Source organism: Capsicum annuum, unplaced genomic scaffold (genome assembly GCF_002878395.1).
Source record: "Capsicum annuum cultivar UCD-10X-F1 unplaced genomic scaffold, UCD10Xv1.1 ctg82646, whole genome shotgun sequence".
In the NCBI taxonomy this organism is placed as follows: Eukaryota; Viridiplantae; Streptophyta; class Magnoliopsida; order Solanales; family Solanaceae; genus Capsicum; species Capsicum annuum.
Genome location: NW_025893458.1, coordinates 86,062 through 109,346, shown reverse-complemented (window position 1 = coordinate 109,346; position 23,285 = coordinate 86,062). Strand labels below are relative to the sequence as shown.

The 23,285-nt window shown below is 39.7% G+C and overlaps 1 protein-coding gene across 1 annotated transcript; it reads left to right on the top strand.

Moving 5' to 3' along the window:
- Positions 1–10,729: 10,729 nt before the first annotated feature.
- Positions 10,730–11,281, top strand: LOC124895499 (probable LRR receptor-like serine/threonine-protein kinase At4g36180). Its single transcript, XM_047405943.1, has one exon. The coding sequence runs from the start codon at positions 10,730–10,732 to the stop codon at positions 11,279–11,281; it is 552 nt and encodes a 183-aa protein (XP_047261899.1).
- Positions 11,282–23,285: the final 12,004 nt, after the last annotated feature.

The following is a 23,285-nucleotide window of genomic DNA, read 5'->3' as shown; positions in this document are numbered from 1 at the left end:
ATTGTTCACAACTTCAACTATTAGGTTTATCGGAAAATGAGTTTGATGGACCAATACATAGTGAAATTGGAAGATTGAGTAACTTGCAGCAATTGTATCTCAGATATAACCATTTCACAGGTATGTTTTCTCTTATGAATGCTAGTAATATTTTATCTAGAGATAATACCCAATTACCCCTGAACTATACCCAAAATGGCTATGACACACCTCAACTTAAAGGGGTCCTATTACCCTTGAACTAATTAAAAGTGTAATTTTGACACCCTTAGTGCCTACGTGGCACATACGTGGCACAACACACTGAAGTATCCATGTAGGCATACGTGTGTGCCACGTATGTGTCATGTAGGCACTAAGGGTGTCAAAATTACACTTTTAATTAGTTTAGGGGGTAATAGGACCCCCTTTAAGTTGAGGTGTGTCATAGCCTTTTTGGGTATATTTCAAGGGGGTAATTGGGTATTTTCTCTTTTATCTATTTACTCCAAAAAAGAAAAAAAAATTAATTACACATTAACTGCAGGGATAATTGCACAAGAAATTGGAAATCTTGTTAATTTGATGGAGTTGTGGATGGAGTTAAACCAGATAACCGGCTCAGTCCCAATCTCCATATTCAATATCTCGGTGCTGCAAGTTTTGTCACTGGCGAGGAACAATCTTAATGGATTCTTACCACTAGAGATTGGCAACTTAACCAAGATGCAATTTTTATATCTTGAACAAAATAGGTTTTCCGGTACGTAATCAAAGTGATAGCAAGAAGTACAACTTAACAATTGATGTCCATGAAGGTGGATGTGATGATACCAAGAAATCATCACATCCACCTTCATGGACATCAATTGTTCAAAACTTAATGTCTAGTGCTAAACATGATTTTACAACCCAACCTTATGCATGATTCTCACTTGGATACCATGAAATAGACATCAAGAAACACTAGTACACTAGAACTTCCAAACAACAAATAATTGATCTTGACCTTACGGTCTTCCTTATCATAACTCATTAGCACGTACTATTTTAACACATCAAGCCTGCTAATTTAATCTCACAAAATATGCATCATCAATCTCGTGCCACCATTCTTACATCCACATTCTACATTAAATTCAAGCCAATTGTCTAGCATCAATCATCTACCACCAATGAAGAGTGCAACATACTATGCTAGTCCATAAAATTGATACATTCTATTAAAACACCTCAAAATCCACTACATACCTTCTCACAAGTTGTACTAGTTTACAACTACCAACGAAAAGAAGGTCAAGGGGTAAAGTTACATAATAGACATGATCAACCTTAATCTTATATTATAACCCCATACAATCTTTTCTACTTATATGGATTTCTCACCTCATACTTACTCACTCAATCATACATTTATACTGTCTTCAATTTTCACAACAACCATGAGTCTATAATTATAACTTACTGGCTAATATAGCCATTTTCACACTTCAAGCAACCAATAAATCACCCTGACTAACAACTCATTCTTTACCTTCTACTAAACTAACACACAAGGACGAATCACCTCTTTACCAACTCAATCTCATGCAAACAGATTAAGCTATATATATATATTAAAAAAACACAAGAACAACAAGTTGCTAGTGAATCGAAATAGGCCTCACATGGCTTCACTAGACTTTGATTTTGTATTTTGAACAAGAAAATGAGATGAATGACAAGTCAACTATGCTAGTGAATCGAAAGGGCCCCAAAAGGCTTCACTAGACTTTATTTTTTTCAACAACACCTTGTTGACAAGATTACATGAGATAGAAATTTAATATGCAATATCCAATGAACTAAGAATACATATTTTACTCTGTATAAATAAAATCAGAGTCAAACACTTCCTTCACGGACTACCATACCATCCACACATACTACTAGTTAGCACATTAGTCTATCATCATAAGGGGGTAAATCATTCTCGAACATTGGTTATTCAACTAAAATATTCATTTACACAAAAGTCACCCTCGCTCTAGCTTCTAACTTTTTGACTTCACATCACCAACTTCTTGGTCTAATTTCACTACCAATAGGTCATGACAATAACACTTTAATGCATACTACTATTCGAGTGGAAATAAAGTTCCAACATTCTACTACACATCATCCCCCCTTAAGCAAGACATTTGTAACATAAATTTGAAGGGGACTAAATGCAATTAATACCTTAAGCTGAAAAGCACGATTCCATCAGGATTAATGTTACATTGGAATCAATACACATTGAAGCACTAACGGACTCTTCTCAAGTCCTTGCACAAATTTTAAGTCTTATACGGTTCAATCAGAAAGGACCATACCATTTAGATTCTAAACTTCTGCACTTGAATCACCTCAATAATGAGACATATCTGAGGACATTAGAGTAAGGAAAGAATTTGGGAGGACATTAGAGTAAGGAAAGAATTTGGGATGTTTTTTTTTACTTTCATATGGGAGACACCATAGCAGGAATTAGAGTATGGAATAGGAACATTCTGACTCTATTGCACGAACTAGAATATGAAGAAAGAGATACATTCCTAAACGCCTAGTAGCCTCCTGCTTATAAGTGTGGCGCACTACACACCGATAAATAAGACTCTACCCGACACAATTTCGTAGACACCCTGGGACCATGAACCGTGCTTTGATACCAAGTTTGTCATGACTCAAATCGGGGACCTGGCCGTCGAACTGTCAAATATCAGTTGCCACCGAGATTAGAGTATAAGTGAGGAGAAGACACACAAGATCACACAACAGTGTGTCTCGACCCAATAAAGTATAGTAGTGCCCAAGATCACTTAGCCTGGGCTCCTAACCATAGTCCCAATTTGGGAATGACATAAAGTCAAGTATGCATGATCACTTAGCCTGGTACCAAATCCCCATGTCGGCAAACACGGTTTCCAGCGATGAGCCCTTACACTCAACGCCTTCTTCGGGCATTCACCTATCTCATTTAAAATTAATGCATCAAACTCTATTTAATTCAATCACATATCTTATTCTGTAGGGTATCGTCATACTCGTCTTGCAAGCCATCAATATCACATCATCCTTTCATGCAACCATTTTATTCATCATACTTCAACATAACAACCCTCTCATTTCAAGTCAAAAATCATAACCATTTTCAAAACATTTCATGTCATGCTTGTCAAGATGATTTCAAACAATTCACATCATATGAGGATTTAATACAAAATCATATCAAGAGAAGGATTTTCATATAATTCTTTCTCTCAAGTTAACATATTTTTGGAATACATGCATATACGTATATCATATATCAAATCACTTCGGGAATAGGCCTAAAGACCAAATCAATAACATAAAATGTTTAAAACATAATCATATTCGTAATTTCAAAACCCCCATTTTGAAAACATGAATTTTTAAGCCCATGAGATTTTTGAGATAATCCCACATACCTCTATATGTGAAGATGATAGGTGCTTCTTGAAGCCTACGTTCTGGGGATTCCAAATATGTAATTAGTTTCAAAAACCAACGATTGAATCTTGAGTTGCTTGGATTTTTATTTTGAAACCCTAAGGAGAGTTCTTGAGCAATTTTGATGACTGAAGGTGTATTTTGTTGTGTTCAAAGAAGTGTGAATGAGAAATGGAGAAGAAATGATTAAGGAAAAGGAGACACCCAAATTGGAAAGTGTACTCCTAATTTGGAAAGCTTACTCTTTCTCCCACATTGGTGGAAGAAGAGAACTTTTTAGTGTTTATATTGTGAAACACTTACTCCACATGGCAAGTGAGGAAAGGAAATAGAGATGCCTCGCACCATCGTCGTCGCTGGCTCGCTCAGCTCGGCTTCAGATTCAGATTCGGATTTATCAAATGATCGTTTGATGAGATCTTTCTTTTCGGAAAAATTTAATTTGATAAAATCTAAACAATGATGAAAAATGCAGGAAATATTTTTGAGTTTTAATCCTCCATTTACATGCAGTAACAGTGATGCGATGCTACTGTTTTATGCGAATAGTGATGCATGAACAGTGACACAGAGTAGTTGCACTACTTCAAAAATATTGCATTACTTCAGAACTGGTGCACTGTTTTCTGTTACTTAACTGAACTGATGCATTGGTTGAATAAATAGATGTAACCATTCAGCAAAAGACACACTGATTTATGGAAAGATATGACTATTCAGGAAAGGATGCAATCTTTGATGAACAGACATGAATTTATAGCAAAGGTGCAACTTTTGGATTGAACCATTACCTTCTTTCTAAAGAGGCATCTTATGGCTATAAATAACCTAGTTTTCATCCACAGGTTAGAGATAGAAAATACAGAAATTTTCAAATTAAAAAACATTCTTCTTGTCTTAAAAATACTCTATGTGTGATCATTCATACCGTGAGTGTGTTCAAAGAATCTGCCTATTTGAGGTACCGCTATAGTCGGATTGAAAGCCATTTTATCTAGGAGGGAGATTCCATAATCTCGGGTATAGTGAGGGGAATTATTCCTTAAGGAAAGTTCGTAAATTTGGACGACTTGGCCTTAGCTATTTCTGTTTCATCTTTATTTTCTGAAAAATAAATACACCTCTTGGAAAGGTCTTTTTGATCTTGTGTTAAGGGTATTTAATACTTCATTGTGTTCTTGTTCATACTTGAACTGGAGTTGAAGTTGTTGTTCTATTATACAGATTCTACGTACCCGTATTGTAGAAAATAAAAATCTTAAGGAATAAACCTTACAGAATCTATATTACTTGTTTTTGGAGATTAAATCTTGGGCTTTCTACTTCGCTTGAATTTAACTAGTGATTAGAAGACATAAAATCTTCATCACAAATTAAGATTCACTCGGTTGACGATTCGAAGTAATAAAAACTTCACCATTAACTAGAAAGAAGAAGAAGAAGTTTTTAATCTAAAACTAAAAGTCAAATGATGGATACGACAACGTCTATGGGGGAAAATAATATTGCCACATCAAGTCGCACAAATGCTCCGCCAACAATGGCACCGACGGAGAAGCACAAAAAATTTTTGAGAATTGACTTCAAGTGATGGCAACAAAATATGTTCTTTTACCTCACCACTTTATGTCTACAACGGTTCACTAGCGAAGATGCTCCTGAGGTGCCCGAGGGAACCTCGGACAAGGACCACTTCGTTATTGTAGAAGCTTGGAAACATTCAGATTTTCTTTGCAGGAACTATATTCTGAGTGGTCTCCTAGAAGACCTCTATAATGTCTGTAGTGGAACCAAGACATCAAAGGAACTGTTTAGGGGCCCTTGAACAAAAATATAAAATGGAGGATATGGGAATTAAGAAATTCCTTGTTGCACGGTTCCTGGAATTCAAAATGATTGATAGCAAATCTGTTGTCTCTCAAGTACAGGAGTTGTAAGTCATCATACATGATCTACTAGTAGAAGGTTTAATTGTGAATGATGCTTTCCAAGTAGCAACGATAGTTGAGAAGCTACCACCTTTGTGGAAAGACTTCAAAAACTACTTAAAACATAAACGCACGGAGATGACTGTTGAAGATCTTATTATCCGACTTCGTATTGAAGAGGACAATAAAGCTGCTGAAAGAAGGTCAAAGGAAAATTCTACAATGAATGGAGCACATATTGTAGAAGATAGCCAAAATAACTCGAAGAAAATAAAGAAAGTTGAACATGGAAGCAATCAACCCAAGAAAAAGTTCAGGGGAAAATGCTTCAATTGTGGCAAAATTAGCCATAAGTCCACAGATTGTTGAGCCTCGAAGAAAGTCAAGAAAAAGGACCAAGCAAATATGATTGAGTCCAACCAAGAATATGATCATTTGTGTGCTATATTCACAAAATGCAACTTGGTGGGGAATCCACGTGAATGGTGAATGGATTCAGGTGCTACATGCCATGTTTGCACAAAAAAAGAGTTGTTCTCGTCATTTGCTCTGGCTCAAGCAGAAGAAATGCTTTACATGGACAACTCCGATATTGCTAAGGTGGAGGGAATAGGACAAATTTGCCTAAAGATGACTTCCGGCAAGGCTTGACACTGAACAATGTGCTATATGTTCTGAAGTTATGTAGAAACTTAATTTCTGTTTCACTCCTAGATAAGAATGGATTCAAATGTGTAACCGTTTCTGGAAAAATTGTAGTTAGCAAAGGAGAAATGTATGTAGGAAAAGGATATCTCAAGGAGGGACTTTATAAGATGAATGTAATGACTGTTGAAATGAACAAAAGTTCGAATTCGTCTTATTTTATTGAGTCTTATGATTTATGGAATGAACAGTTAGACCATGTTAATTACAAAATGTTATGAAAAATAATTAACTTAGAAGTTTTGCCAAACTTTGAGTGCAATAAATCAAAGTGTCAAACGTGTATGGAATCGAAGTATGCAAAGCATCCTTATAAGTCCGTTGAAAGGAATTCCAATCCCTTAGACTTAATACACACTAACATTTGTGATATGAAGTCAACACCATCTCGTGGTGGGAAAAAGTATTTCATAACTTTTATTGATGATTGCACTAGATATTGTTATGTTTACTTTCTAAATAGTAAGGATGAAGCAATGGATGCGTTTAGGCAATATAAAACTGACGTCGAAAATCAATTAGACAAAAAAGATCAAAATGATAAGAAGTGATAGGGGCAGGGAATATGAATCTCCCTTTGTGCAAATATGTGTAGAGAATGGAATAATCCATCAAACTACGGACCCGTATTCACCTCAATCTAATGGAATTGGGGAAATAAAAAACCAAACTTTGAAGGAAATGATGAATGCCTTACTTATAAGTTCTGGTTTACCACAAAACTTATGGGGGGAGGCTATCCTTACAGCTAATTGTATACTCAACAGAGTTCCCCATAGTAAGACACAATCAATTCCTTATGAAAAATGGAAAGGAAGGAAACCTAACTTGAAATATTTCAAAGTGTGGGGGAATCTAGCGAAGGTTCAAGTTTCTATACCTAAAAGGGTTAAGATAGGACCTAAAATGGTGGACTGCGTGTTCATAGGATATGCTAAAAGTAGTATAGAATGTTGATTTTTGATTCATAAATCTGAACATCCGGATATTAATGAAAATACGGTAATTGAATCAGACAATGCTGAATTCTTTGAAAACATTTACCTGTATAAAATTAGACACAAATAGTGTAGCGAAAGATCTAAACAACCTTGAGATGAACCAAGTGAGAATGTACATAATGAAGAAAATCCAAGACGTAGTACACGTCAAAGAATGTCAACTTCGTTTGGATCGAATTTTGTAACATTTCTCTTAGAAAATGAGCCTCAAACATTTAAAGAAGCGACGTCGTCATCAGAGTCATCCTTTTGGAAAGAGGTAGTCAATAGTGAGATTGATTCAATCTTAAACAACCATACATGAAAATTAGTTGACCTTCCTCCCAGAATTAAACCTTTAGGTTCTAAACGGATCTTTAAAAGGAAAATGAAGGATGATGGTACTATTGACAGATATAAGGCAAGACTTGTAGTAAAAGGATTCAAACAAAAAGAAGGCCTTGATTACTTTGATACATACTCACCAGTAAAAAGGATAACCTTGATTCGAATGTTAATTTCCTTGGCGGCGGTATATGATCTTCAAATCCATCAAATAGATGTGAAAACCGCATTCCTAAATGGAGATTTAGAGAAAGAAATTTACATAGAACAACCTGAGGGTTTTGTGGTTCCATGAAAAGAAAATAAGGTGTGTAAACTTATCAAGTCACTATATGGACTAAAGCAAGCACCAAAACAATGGCATGTGAAGTTTGACCAAACCATGTTCGCAAATGGATTCAAAATAAATGAATGTGATAAATATGTTTATATTAAAGACACTCCAAATCACCAAGTAATTGTATGTTTATATGTGGGTGATATATTGATCATCAGTAGAGACATTTTTGACATAAACACAACAAAATGAATACTCGAGAGTAAGTTTGATATGAAGGACCTTGGAGTTGTAGATGTGATCTTAGGAATAAGAATCCATCGAACTCCACAAGCGTTGGCATTGTCATAGTCTCATTATATCGAAAAGGTACTTGACAAGTTCAAGTATATAGAATTCGGTATTGCCAAGACTTCATTGGATGCGAGCTTTGCACTTCGAAAGAATGAAGGTGAAAGTGACTCACAATTGGAGTATGTAAGAGTATTGGGATGTTTAATGTATATAATGAACTACACACTACCAGACATAGCATGCGCTATCAGTAAATTAAGTTGGTACACGAGTAATCCCAACAAAACTCACTGGATGGCAATAAAAAGAGTTTTGGGGTATCTTAAATACACTCAAAATTACGCTCTGCATTATAATAAATATCTTGCGGTACTTGAAGGATATAGTGATGCAAATTCGATCACCGGATCGAATGAAGTAAAATCCACTAGTGGATATGTATTTACTATTGGTGGAAGAGCAGTTTCTTAAAAATCATCCAAACAAACCTGTATTGCTCGCTCTACAATGGAATCTGAATTTATCACTTTAGATAAAGCCCGTGAAGAAGAAGATTGGCTCCAAAATTTCTTGGAAGATATTCTGTATTGGCCGAAGCCAATGGCACCGGTATGTATACACTGTGATAGCCAAGCGAAAATAGGTAGGGCAGGGAGCATTATGTATAAGGGTAAATCTCGTCATATTAGACGAAGACATAATACCATAAGAGAACTTCTCTCTAGTGGAATTATCACTGTAGACTATGTAAAGTCAAAGGATAATGTGTCAGATCCACTTACAAAAGGCCTATCTCAAGAAGGAGTAGAAAGGACATCCAAGAGAATGGGTTTAAGGCCTATGACGAGTCAGCATGGCGGTAACTCTACCTAGCAGACTGGAGATCCCAAGAGCTAGTTCAAGGAAATCAAACAAAGTTGTGTCTAACAGGTTTAACATTGTCAATTACCCAACCCATTCTCATGATGTAGACAATGTATAGTAAAGAAGGATAAGACTTAAGGTGAAAAGTCTTTTAATGATTATCTAAATTGGGCAGATTTGACCAAATAGTTTAATATATAGGATTGAACATTTAGAAATCACCTATGTGTGGGCGAAGTGGAAGCCGCTTCAAAGAGAATGTTAGTAAACGCTTATTCTCTAAGCTCTCATGAAAACCTGAACATGTTCATGGATGAAAAGAACAAAACCGTAAGAACGATAAATGGTAAAAGGCTGGTTGTGTGACATGTATTATCTAGGTGTACATTAAAGCTCGACGATTCAAGGATATCAAATTTACCGATTGACCGAGTACATCCAATGCATGTTTACTACCGAAAGTTCAAAGGGAAACCCACTTATCCAGATGCAATCAGTCTTTGCTTGATGATCACATAATTTTTCGTAAAAGTTTTACAAAAAAAATAGCCATTCCCAATTCATGTGGGGGATTGTTGGGTTCATAGAAGTGTGAATGAGAAATGGAGAAGAAATGGTGGAGGAAAAGGAGACACCCAAATTGGAAAGTGTACTCCTAATTTGGAAAGCTTACTCTTTCTCCCACATTGGTGGAAGAAGAGAACTTTTTAGTGTTTATATTGTTAAACACTTACTCCGCATGGCAAGTGAGGCAAGGAAATAGAGATGCCTCGCGCTGTCATCATCGTCGCTCGCTCAACTCAGATTCAGATTTGTCAAATGATCGATCGATGAGATCTTTCTTTTTGGAAAAAATTTATTTGACAAAATCTGAACAAAGATGAAAAATGTAGGAAATATTTTTGAGTTTTAATCCTCTATTTACATGCAGTAACAGTGATGCAATGCTACTAGTTTACGTGAACAGTGACGCATGAATAATGACGCAAAACAGTTGCACTGCTTCAGAAATGTTGCATTGCTTCAAAACTGGTGCACAGTTTTCTGTTACTTAACTGAACTGATGCACTGGTTGAATAAATAGATATAACCATTCAGCAAAAGACACACTGATTCATGGAAAGATATGATTATTCAGGAAAGGATGTAATCTTTGATGAACAGACATGAATTTATAGAAAAGGTGCAACCTTTGGAGTGAACCATTGCCTTCTTTCTAAAGAGGCATCTTGTGGCTATAAATAACCTAGTTTTCATCCATAGGTTAGAGGTAGAAAATAGAGAATATATTTTGCAACAACATATTTTGGGTATTTGGGGACTGAATTTCGTGTTTATGGCTAAATAAGTGTGGGAAAAGGATCATTTTGCCCCAAAAACGGAGTGTTTAAGTCACTTGAGTAATAATATATGCGGCGCACACCTTATCGCATAATATAGGTTGTGAGGCGTACTCTTTATTGCACATATTAGATTGTGCGTCGTACACCTTATGGCATAAGTTAGGGTATACATCGCACACCTTATGCTGCACAACACACTCCACTTTACAAAGCCATAACTTCTTCCTCAGGTGTCAGATTTTTACGAAATTAGTATTGTTGGAAAGATAATTCAAATACCTTTTATTTTATATATAGTAGGAACTCAAATTCAATAAATACAAAGAGTAATTATCAATTGAAGTTGACCTAAGATTCAACGCTCACTAAAATTTGAATGATAGGAAAACTTTCAACTTGTCCTTGAGCTCGGGGATCTCTATGATCTCAATTCATGCTCAAATAGGTTTCCACACTACATAATTTGTTAATACACTAAAATTGCATTGGATTTATGGATTTTGGAACCTTTACATGAAGGAAATGACGATTTTCATTCTCGTCCAAAATGCGGGGTGTTATAGTTCCAATATACCATCAAGCATAGGGAACCTTAAAGATTTTGTAGTTCTTGACTTATTGTCAAACAACATGGTAGGTTCTTTGCCTCCAGAAATTGGAAATCTAAAGGTTGCGACATTGATAGATCTGTCGATGATTCAATTCTCAAATGGCATTCCAAGAGAAATTGGAGGATTGCGAACTCTGGTGCACCTTTCTTTGAGACACAACAAGTTGCAAGGATCTATACCTGACTCAGTGAACAACATGGTAGGTTTGGAATTCCTAGACCTTTCTCATAATAACATATCTAGAATCATTCCTATGTCTTTGAAAAAACTTCAAAACCTGAAGTATTTCAATGTTTCTATCAATAAATTGTATGGTGAAATACCCTCTAGGGGTCCTTTTGAGAACTTCTCGAGTAAGTTTTTCATCTACAATGAAGCATTGTGTGGTTCTTCAAGATTTAGTGTCCCACCATGCCCAAGTTCATCAAAGCACAAATCAGAAGTGAAATTTCCATTGCTGTGAAAGTGTTCAATCTTCAACTAGATGCGGCATTCAAGAGCTTTGATACAAAATGTGAAGTTCTGCGTATCCTTCTCCATAGAAATCTCATAAAAGTCATTACTAGTTGTTCCAATCTTGATTTCAAGGCTTTAGTTCTAGAGTATATGCCTAATGGAAGCCTTCATAAGTATCTGTATTCACACAACTACTTCCTCGACATCAGGCAGTGACTAAGCATAATGATAGATGTGGCATGTGCATTGAAATATCTCCATCATGGGTGTTCGTCGCCTGTCATTCACTGTGATCTGAAGTCGAGTAATGTCTTGCTGGATGAGGATATGGTTGACCACCTCAGCGACTTTGGCGTTTCAAAACTGCTTGGTGAAGATCAGGGTGATTTGTACACTAAAACCTTAGCAACATTGGGGTATATTGTGCCAGGTACGCCTCTTAGTTTTTCTGATTATTCCTTTCATTCCCCTCACCCCCCCTAGAAAGTATGTTTCATCTTTAAATGGATTGTTTGACTGTAGAGTATGGACTGGAAGGACTATTTTCAACAAAGTGTGACGTATATAGTTATGGGGTCATGTTGCTGGAAACATTTACCACGAGAAGGCCTAATGAGTTTGAGGGAGATCTTAGCTTGAAGCAATGGGTCAGTTATTCACTTCCAGATGTTGTAATGGATGTCATAGATGCCAACTTGGTAACTCAAATGGGTAGTCGCTTACAGATGGAGCTAAATGTCGTCACATCAATCATAAAAGTAGCATTGGATTGTTGTGCTGAATCTCCGGCAAGAAGGACCAACATGAAAGATGTTGTAGGGATTCTACAGAAGATCAATATTCAACTTCTTTCATGCTGAACTTGTTCTTGGAATCTCTCGTTCCAAAATACTTTTTTGTTGCAAAAGTCTGTTGAATTATTGGATTTGTGTGAAATTTTTTTTTTCTGGTTTTAGTGCTTGATTTGTGGATGTTTCTATTTCAGAAATGCTAGCTGGTTGCAGTAAAATTCATTATTTCCTCCTTATAACTAAAACCAAATTGATCCTCTAAAAAATCTTGAAGCGAAATAATCTTTTCTTTTTTAAATTGTTATAGGAATTATGTACCTGAATACAAATGTCACAAACCGAGACGAGACCCTGGCCGCAATGAGTATCCCAAACCATGAAGGCCCGAGTGCTCTTCTAAATCTAGAAATCATGCACAATATTCATATAGTATAAGAAAATTTGCGAAAAACAATACAAGACGGTACCATGGTCAAACTTATAAACTTGAACAATTTGAAAAGAAGTTCTAAATATTCTAGACATATGACACCCATCTGTGAAATCTCTAACATCACAAGATCCATCATACGTCTGAAAAAAATTGGGACAAGGCTCCCAGTAGACTATAAGAAAAAAAAATATTGAAATTTGAAAATCAAGCCTTCCGAAAAAAAGAAGGCTCACCAACTGCAACTTCTAATACACACGTATCTACTGTAGTATTGGACCACAAAACTATTCCTCAGATCATGGAATATAGCGGGTCAATAAAAATGTACTAGTACACAGAGCAATCTAAAATAATGTATTTATATATAACATAAGTGAGATCTTCTCATAAAACATTTTACATATAATAGATGAAAACAAATGGGCACATTTTAAAGACCTTGAAACATTTCTTTTGAAATAATAAACCACTCTTTATGTTACTTCTGAGCTAGATAATACACCCTACATTCTATAATTCAACGGGCTATATGGAATCCTCCATTGACTCGGCGGCTAAGACTCCAATCCAAGTTTGCCGCAAGGATTGGAGTATCATTGTGGGGAGATACGCAAGACCACACAGCATGGTGCCATGATCCCCAATCAAATCAACATGTCGTGGTAGTGCACAAGACCACAAAGCATGGCTCCTAACCATAGTCCCAAAGTGGGATGACATAATTCAAGGTACACAAGACCACACAACATGGTACCATAATCCCGTGTCGACAAATCACGATTTCTAGCATTGAGTCTTTCAACTCATACTTTCTTCAGGTAACCATGTAACTTTCTTTAAGTACATTTTTAACCTTTTATAAACATGCATCTTTTTGAGTTCAAAATCTGAAAATCTGAATGAAAATCTATATTTTATTCTGTTCTGTATTACCATGGCATTATTTGTATTGGTGTCATCACACCAAGACTTGCAATTCATGTTTCTGAGCCATATGATATCATGCAAGATTTTTCATTTAAAACAATGTTCAGACCACCAAAGCATTCAAACAAGTATGAGAGAATTCATATTTCAAAACGTAAGTCAAAATCATGCAAAGATTCGCATCTTTTCGACAATTCCAACGAACATTTGGTGGTCATATATTTTTGACAAAACCATGCAATTTTTTTATTATAATTTTTCAACATTTATCAACATGTAAAACCCCTTCTCTTCAAATTAAAACCATAATCAAGTCATAAAAAAAATCAAGACATTTATATCAAGTTTCTCAATCATGCATTCGGAATATAAAAAGAATAGGAAATCATAGCAAGAGAGGGATTCCATATGTTCATGCTCTCAATTAAATTTTCAAACTCAAATTCATACATACATATATACGAGTAAAAATCAATTTGAGGGAAAGGCCTCAAGACCAAAACAATAATATCATTAAAGGATTCTTAATCCAAGATTGTCAACATAATTCCAAAATTCCTTTAAAATTCCATGATTTCTATAACTTTAAATCCTATTCGAAGTGTTTTCAACAAGCCCATGTAGTTTAGGAAAATCTCACATACCTTTTATTATAAGGTTTGAAGAGTAGAACTCGATCGGAGCATGCCAGGGAGGTTTGGGATCATTCTAGTGTGGTTCGTTTATATTTTTGTGGACATTTAGCTGGACAAACGAGTGAAACCGCGTGAACGGGGCATTTTCTTGCCAAATTGGTGTGCTATATCGCATGGTTTTGGTGGTGGGCTCGGGGTTCGAGCGTGTTGTGGGTCAAAAATTGACCAGGACATGCCAGAGAGATTGGAGATCATCCCAACATGGTCCGTTTAAATTTTTGTGGCCACTTAGGTGGATAAATGGGCGAAACAACACAAAGAGGATATTTTTAGGTCAAATCTTTGTGATATACGCCAAAAATGGATCGGGCATGCCAGGGAGGTTGGGGATCATCTCAGTGTGGTCCGTTGAAATTATCATGGCCATTTGGGTGGAAAAATGGGAGAAATGGCACTAACGAGGTGTTTTTGGGCCAAATCGATGGGCTATAGCGCACGGTTTTGGGGGTGGGCCTGGGGTTCGGGCATGCTGTGCACCAAAAATTGACCGGGGAATGCCAACGAGGTTGGGAATCATCCCAGTATAGTTTGTTTAATTTATCGTGGTCATTTTTTAGGACAAACAGGTGAAGCAGTGCGAACGAGGCATTTTTGGGTCAAATCAGAGTACTATAGCCCATGGTTTGGGGGTGGGCCCGGGGTCCGGGCGTGCGGTGGGTCAAAAATTGACCGAGATGTGACCAAAGATTGAGGAACATCCCAGTATGTTCCATTTAAATTTTTGTGGCCTTTTGAGTGGACAAACAAGCAAAACGGCGCGAACAGGGCATTTTAGGCCAAATTAGTATGCTACAGCCCACAGTTTTGGGGTTGGGCCCAGGGTCCATATGTGCTGCGGGATGAAAATTGACCAGACCATTCCAGAGAGGTTGAGGATCATCCCAATATAGTCTATTTAAATTTTTGTGGTCATTTGGGTGGACAAATGGGTGAACAACATGAATGGGGAATTTTCAGGTCAAATAGGTGTGCTATAGCCCACAGTTTTGGGGGTGAGCCAAGATTCCGGGCATGCTGTGGGCCAAAAATAGATTGGGGCATGCCAGGGAGGATCATCCCAGTGTGGTCCATTTAAATTTTCGTGGCCATTTGGGTGGACAAATGGGCAAAATGGCACGGATGGGGTATTTTTAAGCCAAATCGGTGTACTATAGCCCATGGTTTCAAGAGTGGGCCCAGGGTCCAGGTGTTCTGTGGGCCAAAAATAGATCGGGGCTTGCCAGGGAGGTTGGGGATCATCCTAGTATAGTTCGTTTAATTTTTTGTGGCCATTTGGGTGGACAAACGGGCAAAACAGTGCGAACGGAGAATTTTTGGGCCAAATCGATGTGCTCTAGCCAACGATTTTGGGGTTGGACCTAGGGTCTAGGCGTGCTGTGAGCCAAAAATCGATTGGGGTATTCCATGGAGGTTGAGGATCATCCTAGTATGGTCCATTTAATTTTTCGTAGCCATTTGAGTGGATAAACGGGCAAAACCACGTGAACGGGGCATTTTCAGGCCAAATCCATGTGCTATAGCCCAAATCTTTTAGGGTGGGCCTGGGGTACGAGCATTTTGTGGGCTGAAAATCGACCGAGGTGTTGCAACGGATTTGGGGATTATCCTAATGTGGTCCGTTTAATTTTTCTTGGCCATTTGGGTAGACAAACGGATAAAACGGCACGAACAGGGCCTCTTCAGGCGAAATCGATGTTCCATAACCCACGATTTTGGGGGTGAGCACGGGGTCCGAGCATGCTGTGGTCCAAAAATTGACCAGGAAATGCCAGGGAGGTTGAGGATCATCCTAGTGTGGTCTGTTTAAATTTTTTTTTTCAAACGGGCAAAACGGCACAAATGGGGCGTTTTCGAGCCAAATTAGTGTGTTATAGCCCACAATTTTGGGGGTGGGCCCTGGGTTCGGGCTTGATATGGGCCAAAAATCGATTGGGGTATGCCAGAGAGATTTGGAATCATCCCAGTGTGGTCCGTTAAATTTTTTGTGGCCATTTGGGTGGACAAACAGGCAAATCTCTGCGAATATGGCATTTTTTCACCAAATCGGTGTGCTATAGCCTACGGTTTTGGGGGTGGGCCCGTGGTTCGGGCATGCTATAGGCTTAAACATGATCGGGGCATGCCTGTGAGATTGGGGATCATCCCATTGTGGTTCGTTTAATTTTTCGTGGCCATTTGTGTGGACAAACGGGCAAAACAACAGGAGTGGGGCATTTTCGAGCCAAATCGGTGTGCTATAAGACAAGGTTTTGGGGGTGGGCCTGGGGTTCGAGTATGCTGTAGGTCGAAAATCAACCAGGGCATGGTAGGGATGTTGGGGATATTCCCAGTATGGTCCGTTTAATTTTTTATGGCCATTTGGGTAGACAAATAGGCAAAATGATGCGAACGGGGCATCTTTTGGCCAAATCAGTCTTATATAGCCCATGATTTCGGGGGTGGGCCAGGGGTTCGGGCATGCTGTGGGCCAAAAATAAACTGGGGAGTGCCAGGGAGGTTGTGGATAGTCCCAGCATGGTCCGTTTAAATTTTTGTGGCTATTTGGGTGTACAGACGGGCGAAATAGCTCGAATGGGGAATTTTTGGTCAAAATCGGTGTTCTATAGCCTATGCATTCTGATAATGGAATCAACCCACAACATTGAAACAAGCCACAAAACACAAGACAAATGGAGGACCAAAAAGGGAACAAGTCTTAGCCAACAATAATACCACAAGAACGAGATGCTACAAGGTGTATTTTACGTTAAAAATAGCCAACAACAAGATGAACACGAGATGATAAGAAAACAACAACAAGATAACAACAATACACGACATTACTTGAACAAGAACACATACACAATTACAAGAAGTCCAAGGATAGGATGTGAGAAATCAACTCTCACAATAACCAAGAACCTAAGTGTATGTCACACACTAAGACCCTCAATGCTTTTAATAGTCAACACCAACACTCTTACAATGACACAAGAGGGCGTGAACCACTCAAGAACAAAGGTTTATAACAATGTTTGGCAATACTAGTGATTCCACCCTAGCATTACCCTCATTCGGATTTAGTGGCTTCTCCAAGCCCTAAACTAAAGTGGTACACTCCTCACACTATAGATAGTTTGGTTCAAGTATTACAACTTTCAATATCAATAAATAGCTTAAAAACTAAAGACCTAAAACTAGTTTATTTATATACTTCTTACAAACATAAGTGAAATATCCCAAAAGCCCTTAATGAAGGGACACAAAAGGTGCCTATGGAGTGTAGTGTATGGCCGGTTCTTGGTGTGTTATATGGTGTTCCTTTGCACTTCACTTGAATAATTAAATTCTTTTGTTGGACACACACTCTCATAAGTTCATCTTCGTTATTATTCTTGTATCAATTTTGGGGGTGGGCCCGAGGTTCGGGCATGCTGTAGGCCAAAAAGCAACTGGGGCGTGCCAGGGATGTTGGGAATTATCTCAGTTTGGTCCATTTAAATTTTCATGGCTAGTTTGGTGGGAAAATGGATGAAACAACATGAACGGGGCATTTTTGGGCTACATCGGTGTGCTATAGCCCACGGTTTCAGGGGTTGGCCCGGGGTCCGGGTGTGCTATGGGCCAAAAATTAACCAGGGCATGCTAGGGAGGCTGGGGATCATCCTAGTGTGGTTTGTTTAAATTTTTGTGGCCATTTAGGTGGACAAACGAGCAAAACGGTGGGAACGAGTCATTTTCAGGCCAAATTGGTGTGCTATAGCCCACGGTTTTGGGTGTGGCCCTAGGATTCGAGTGTGCTGTAGGCCGAAAATTGACTAAGGTGTGCCAAGGGGGTTGAGGATCATCCTAGTATGGTCCGTTTAAATTTTCGTGGCTATTTGGGTGGACAAACGGGAAAAATGGCATGAACGGGGCATTTTCGAGCCACATCGGTGAACTATAGCCCACAGTTTTGAGGGTGGGCCCGGGGTTCGGGCATGATATGATACAGAAAGTGACCGGGCTGTGTTAGGGAGGTTAGAGATCATCCCAGTGTGGTCTTTTTGAATTTTTGTGGCAATTTGTATGGACAAACGGGCAAAACGATGCGAGCAGGGCATTTTTGGGCCAAATTGGTGTACTATAGCCCATGGTTTAGGGGATGGGCCTGGGGTCCGGGAGTGCTATGGGTAGAAAATTGATCAAGGAATGCCATGGAGGTTGGGGATCATTCCAGTATGGTTCGTTAAAATTTTTGTGGCCATTTGGATGGACAATGGGCAAAACGGGGTGAACAGGGCATTTTCATGACAAATCAGTGTGCTATAGGCCACAGTTTCAAGGTTGGGCTCGGCGTCCCGGCGTGCTATGCGAAAAGATTAACCAGTGCATCTCAGGGAGACTGAGAATAATCCTAGTGTGGTTCATTTAATTTTTTATGGCCATTTGTGTGGACAAACATGCAAAACGGTGCGAACGGGGAATTTTCGGGTGAAATAGTGTGCTATAGCCCACAGTTTCGAGGGTGGGCCCAGGGTTCGAGTGTGTTGTTGGTTGAAAGTTGATCAGGACATGCCAGGGAGGTTGGGGATCATCCCATATGGTCCGTACAAATTTCTGTGGCCATGTAGGTGGACAAAGGGGTAAAAGTGGCGTGAATGGGGCATTTTCGAGCTAAATTGATGATCTATAGCCCACGGATTTTGGGATGGGCCCAGAGTCTAGGCATTCTGTTAGTCAAAAATCGACAAGCGCATGCTAGAGAGGTTGGTGATCATGTCAATATGGTCCATTTAAATTGTTTTTTCCACTTGGGTGGATGTGCTGGTGAAACGGCACAAATTGGGCATTTTTAGGCTAAATTGATGTGGTATAGCCCACGGTTTTGGGGTGGGCCCAGGGTTTGAGCATGCTATAGGCAAAAAATTAATCGGGGCATAATAGGGCGGTTGGGTATCATCCCAGTGTGGTCTGTTCAAATTTTTGTGGCTATTTTGGTAGACAAACGGGTAAAACAACATGAACGGGGAATTTTTAAGCCAAATTGGTGTGCTATATCAATGGTTTTGGTGGTGGGCCTAGGGTTCGAGCGTGCTGTGGGTCAAAAATTAATCGAGGTGCACTATATAGGTTGTAGATCATCCCATCATGTTCTGTTTAAATTTTCGTGGCCATTTGGGTGGACAAATGGGCAAAACAGCGCGAACAGGGTATTATTGGGTCAAATTGGTGTGTTGTATGTCGAAAATTGATCGGGCCATGCCAGGGAGGTTGGGGATCATCTCAGTATGGTCCATCAAAATTTTCATGTCCATTTGGATGGACAGATGGGAGAAACAGCGCAAACGAGGTATTTTTGGGCCAAATCAATGGGCTATAGCCCATGGTTTTGGGGGAGGCCCTGAGGTTTGAGCATCCTGTGAGGCGAAAATCTATCGGGGAATGCTAGTGAGGTTGGAGAACATATCAGAGTAGTTTTTTAACATTTTGTCGCCATTTAGGTGGACAAACGGGCGAAACAGTGCTAACGGGGCATTTTCAGGCCAAATTGATGTACTATGGCCCATGATTTTGGGGGTGGGCTCGGGGTCCGGGCGTGCTGTGGGTTGAAAACTGATTGAGGCATGCCATATGGTTGAAGATCATCCCACTATAGTGTATTATAATTTTCGTGGCCTTTTGGGTGGACAAACCAACAAAATGGTGCGAACGGGGCATTTTCAGGCCAAAACGGTATATTATAGCCCACGGTTTTGGGGTTGGGCCCGGGTTTCGGGTGTGCTGTGGGAAGAAAATCGACTAGATCATGCCAGAGAGTTTGAGAATCATCCCAATATGGTCCGTTTAAATTTTTGTGGCCATTTAGGTGGACAAACGGGCAAAACAACGCGAATGGGGTGTTTTCAGGCCAAACAGGTGTGCTATAGCCCAGAGTTTTAGGGGTGAGCCCGGGGTTCGAGTGTGCTGTGGGCCAAAAATTGATTGGGGCATGCTAAGGAGGTTGGGGATCATCCCACTATGGTCCATTTAAATTTTTCTGGCCATTTAGGTGGACAAAAAGATAAAATAACGTAAATGCGGCATTTTCGGGCCAAATTGGTGTGCTATGGCCCACGATTTTAAGGGTGGGGCCAGGGTCCGAGCATTTTGTAGGCCAAAAATAGATCAGGGCATGCCAGGGAGGTTGGGGATCATCCCAATATAGTTTGTTTAATTTTTTGTGGCCATTTGGGTGGACAAACGGGCAAAATGGTGTGAACGAATCATTTTTGGTCGAAATCGGTGTGCTTAGCCCATGGTTTCGTGGTTGGGCCCGAGCTCTAGGTGTGCTATGATTGAAAAATCGACCGGTACATGCCATGGGGGTTGAGGATCATCCCAGTATTATTCGTTTAATTTTTCGTGTCCATTTGGATGGATAAACGGGCGAAATAACGTGAATGGGGCATTTTCAGGCCAAATCGGTGTTCTATAGCCCACATTTTTAAGGTTGGGCCTAGGTTTTGGGCGTGCTGTGGGCTGAAAATCGACCGGGGCATGCCAGGGAGTTGGGGATCCTCCTAGTGTGGTCCGTTTAATTTTTTGTGGCCATTTGGGTGGATAAACAGATAAAACGGCACGAACAGGGTATTTTCAAGTTAAATCGGTGTACTATAGCCCACGGTTTCGGGGGTGAGAACGAGTTCCGAGCATGATGTGGAACAAAAATTGACCAGGGAGTTCCAGGGAGCTTGGGACCATCCTAGTGTGGTTTATTTTAATTTTTGTTGCCAAACGGGTGAAACGGTCCAAACGGGACATTTTCGGGCCAAATTGGTGTGTTATAGCCCATGGTTTTGAGGGTGCGCCCTGGTTTCGGTGTGCTATGGGTCATAAATTGTTTGGGGCATGCCATGGAGGTTGAGGATCATCCTAGTATGGTCCGTTAAATTTTATATGTCCATTTGGGTGGACAAATCTGTGAAACAGCACAAACAGGGCATTTTTGGGCCAAATCGATGTGCTATAGCCCACGATTTTGGGGGTGGGCCTGGGGTTCGGGCATGCTGTAGATCAAAATAAAATCATGGCATGCGATAGAGGTTGGATATTACCCCAATATGGTTCATTTAATTTTAATGGACATTTGGGTGGATAAACGGGCGAAATGATGAGAATGGGGCATTTTCTGGTCAAATCGGTTTGCTATAAGCCACGATTTTAGGGGTGGGCCCGAGGTCCGTTCGTATTTTAGGTTGAAAATCGATCAGGGCCTACTAGGGATATTGGGGATCATCCCAGTATGGTCCGTTTAATTTTTCGTGGCTATTTGGGTAGACAAATAGTTGAAATGATGCGAACGGGGCATCGGGCTAAATTAGTGTGCTATAGCCCACGTTTTTTGGCATGGGCCCGGGGTTCAGGCATACTGTGGGACAAAAATTGACCGAGGAGTGCCAGTGAGATTGGAGATAGTCCCAGTGTGGTCCGTTTACATTTTTGTGGCCATTTGGGTGGCCAGACGGGCAAAACGGCGCGAATGGGGAATTTTTTGTCAAAATTGGTGTGCTATGGCCCATGGTTTCTGATGACGGAATCAAGCTACAACATAGAAACAATCCACAAAACACGAGACACACCGAGGACCAAAAGGGAAACAAGTCTCGGCCAATAATAATACCACAAGAACGAGATGATACAATGTATGTTTTACACCAAAAATAGCCAACAATAAGATGAACACGAGATGATAAGACGACAAAAACAACATAACAATAATACACAGCATTACTAGAACAAGAACACAAACACTATTACAAGAAGTGTAAGGATAGGAAGTGAGAAATCAGCTCTCATAATAGTCAACACTGACACTCTTACAATGACACAAGAGGGCGTGAACCACTCAAGTACCAAGGTTTTTAACAATGGTCGGCAATACTAGTGATTCCACCCTAGCATTACCCTCTTTTCGGATTTGGTGGCTTCTCTATGCCCTAAACTAAGGTGGTACACTTCTCACACTATAGAGGGTTTGGTTCAACTGTTACAACTTTCAATATCAATAAACAACTAAAGAACTAAAAATAGTTTATTTATATACTTATTACAAACATAAGTGAAACATCCCAAAAACCCTTAATGAAGGGACACAAAAGGTGCCTATGGAGTGTAGTGTATGGCAGGTTCTTGGTGTGTCATATGGTGTTCCTTTGCACTTCACTTAAATACTTAAAGTCTTTGGTTGGACGCACACTCTCATAAGTTCATCTCCGTTATTATTCGTGTATCAATTTTGGGGGTCGGCCCGAGGTCCAAGCGTGCTGTAGGCCAAAAAGCGATTGGGGCATGCCAGGGATGTTGGGGATCATCCCAGTTTGGTCCATTTAAATTTTCATGGCTAGTTTGGTGGAAAAATGGATGAAACGACATGAACGGGGCATTTTTAGGCTAAATTGGTGTGCTATAGCCCACGGTTTCAGGGGTTGGCCCGGGGTCCGGGTGTGCTATGGGATAAAAATCAACCAGGGCATGCTAGGGAGGCTGGGGATCATCCTAGTGTGGTTTTTTTAATATTTTATGGCTATCTAGGTGGACAAACGAGCAAAAGTATGGGAACGAGTCATTTTCAGGCTAATTTGGTGTGCTATAGCCCATGGTTTTGGGTGTGGGCCTGGGGTTCGGGCATGCTGTAGGCCGAAAATTGACTAAGGTGTGCCAAGGAGGTTGAGGATCATCCTAGTATAGTCCGTTTAAATTTTGTGGCTATTTGGGTGGACAAACGGGCGAAACAGCACGAATGAGGCATTTTCGAGCCAAATCGGTGAACTATAGCCCACAGTTTTAGGGGTGGGCCCAGGGTTCGGGTATGATATGATCCAAAAAGTGACTGGGGCGTGTCAGGGAGGTTAGTTATCATCCCAGCATGGTCTTTTTGAATTTTTATGGCTATTTTTATGGACAAACGGGCAAAACAGCGCGAACATGGCATTTTTGAGCCAAATTGGTGTACTATAGCCCACGGTTTAGGGGGTGGGCCTGGGGTCAGGGAGTACTGTGGGCAGAAAATTGATCGAGGTATGCCAGGGAGTTTGGGTATTATTCCAATGTAGTTCGTTTAAATTTTTGTGCCTATTTGAGTGGATAAACGGGCAAAACAGGGTGAACGGGGCATTTTCATGTCAAATCGGTGTGCTATAGGCCACGGTTATGGGGTTGGCCTCA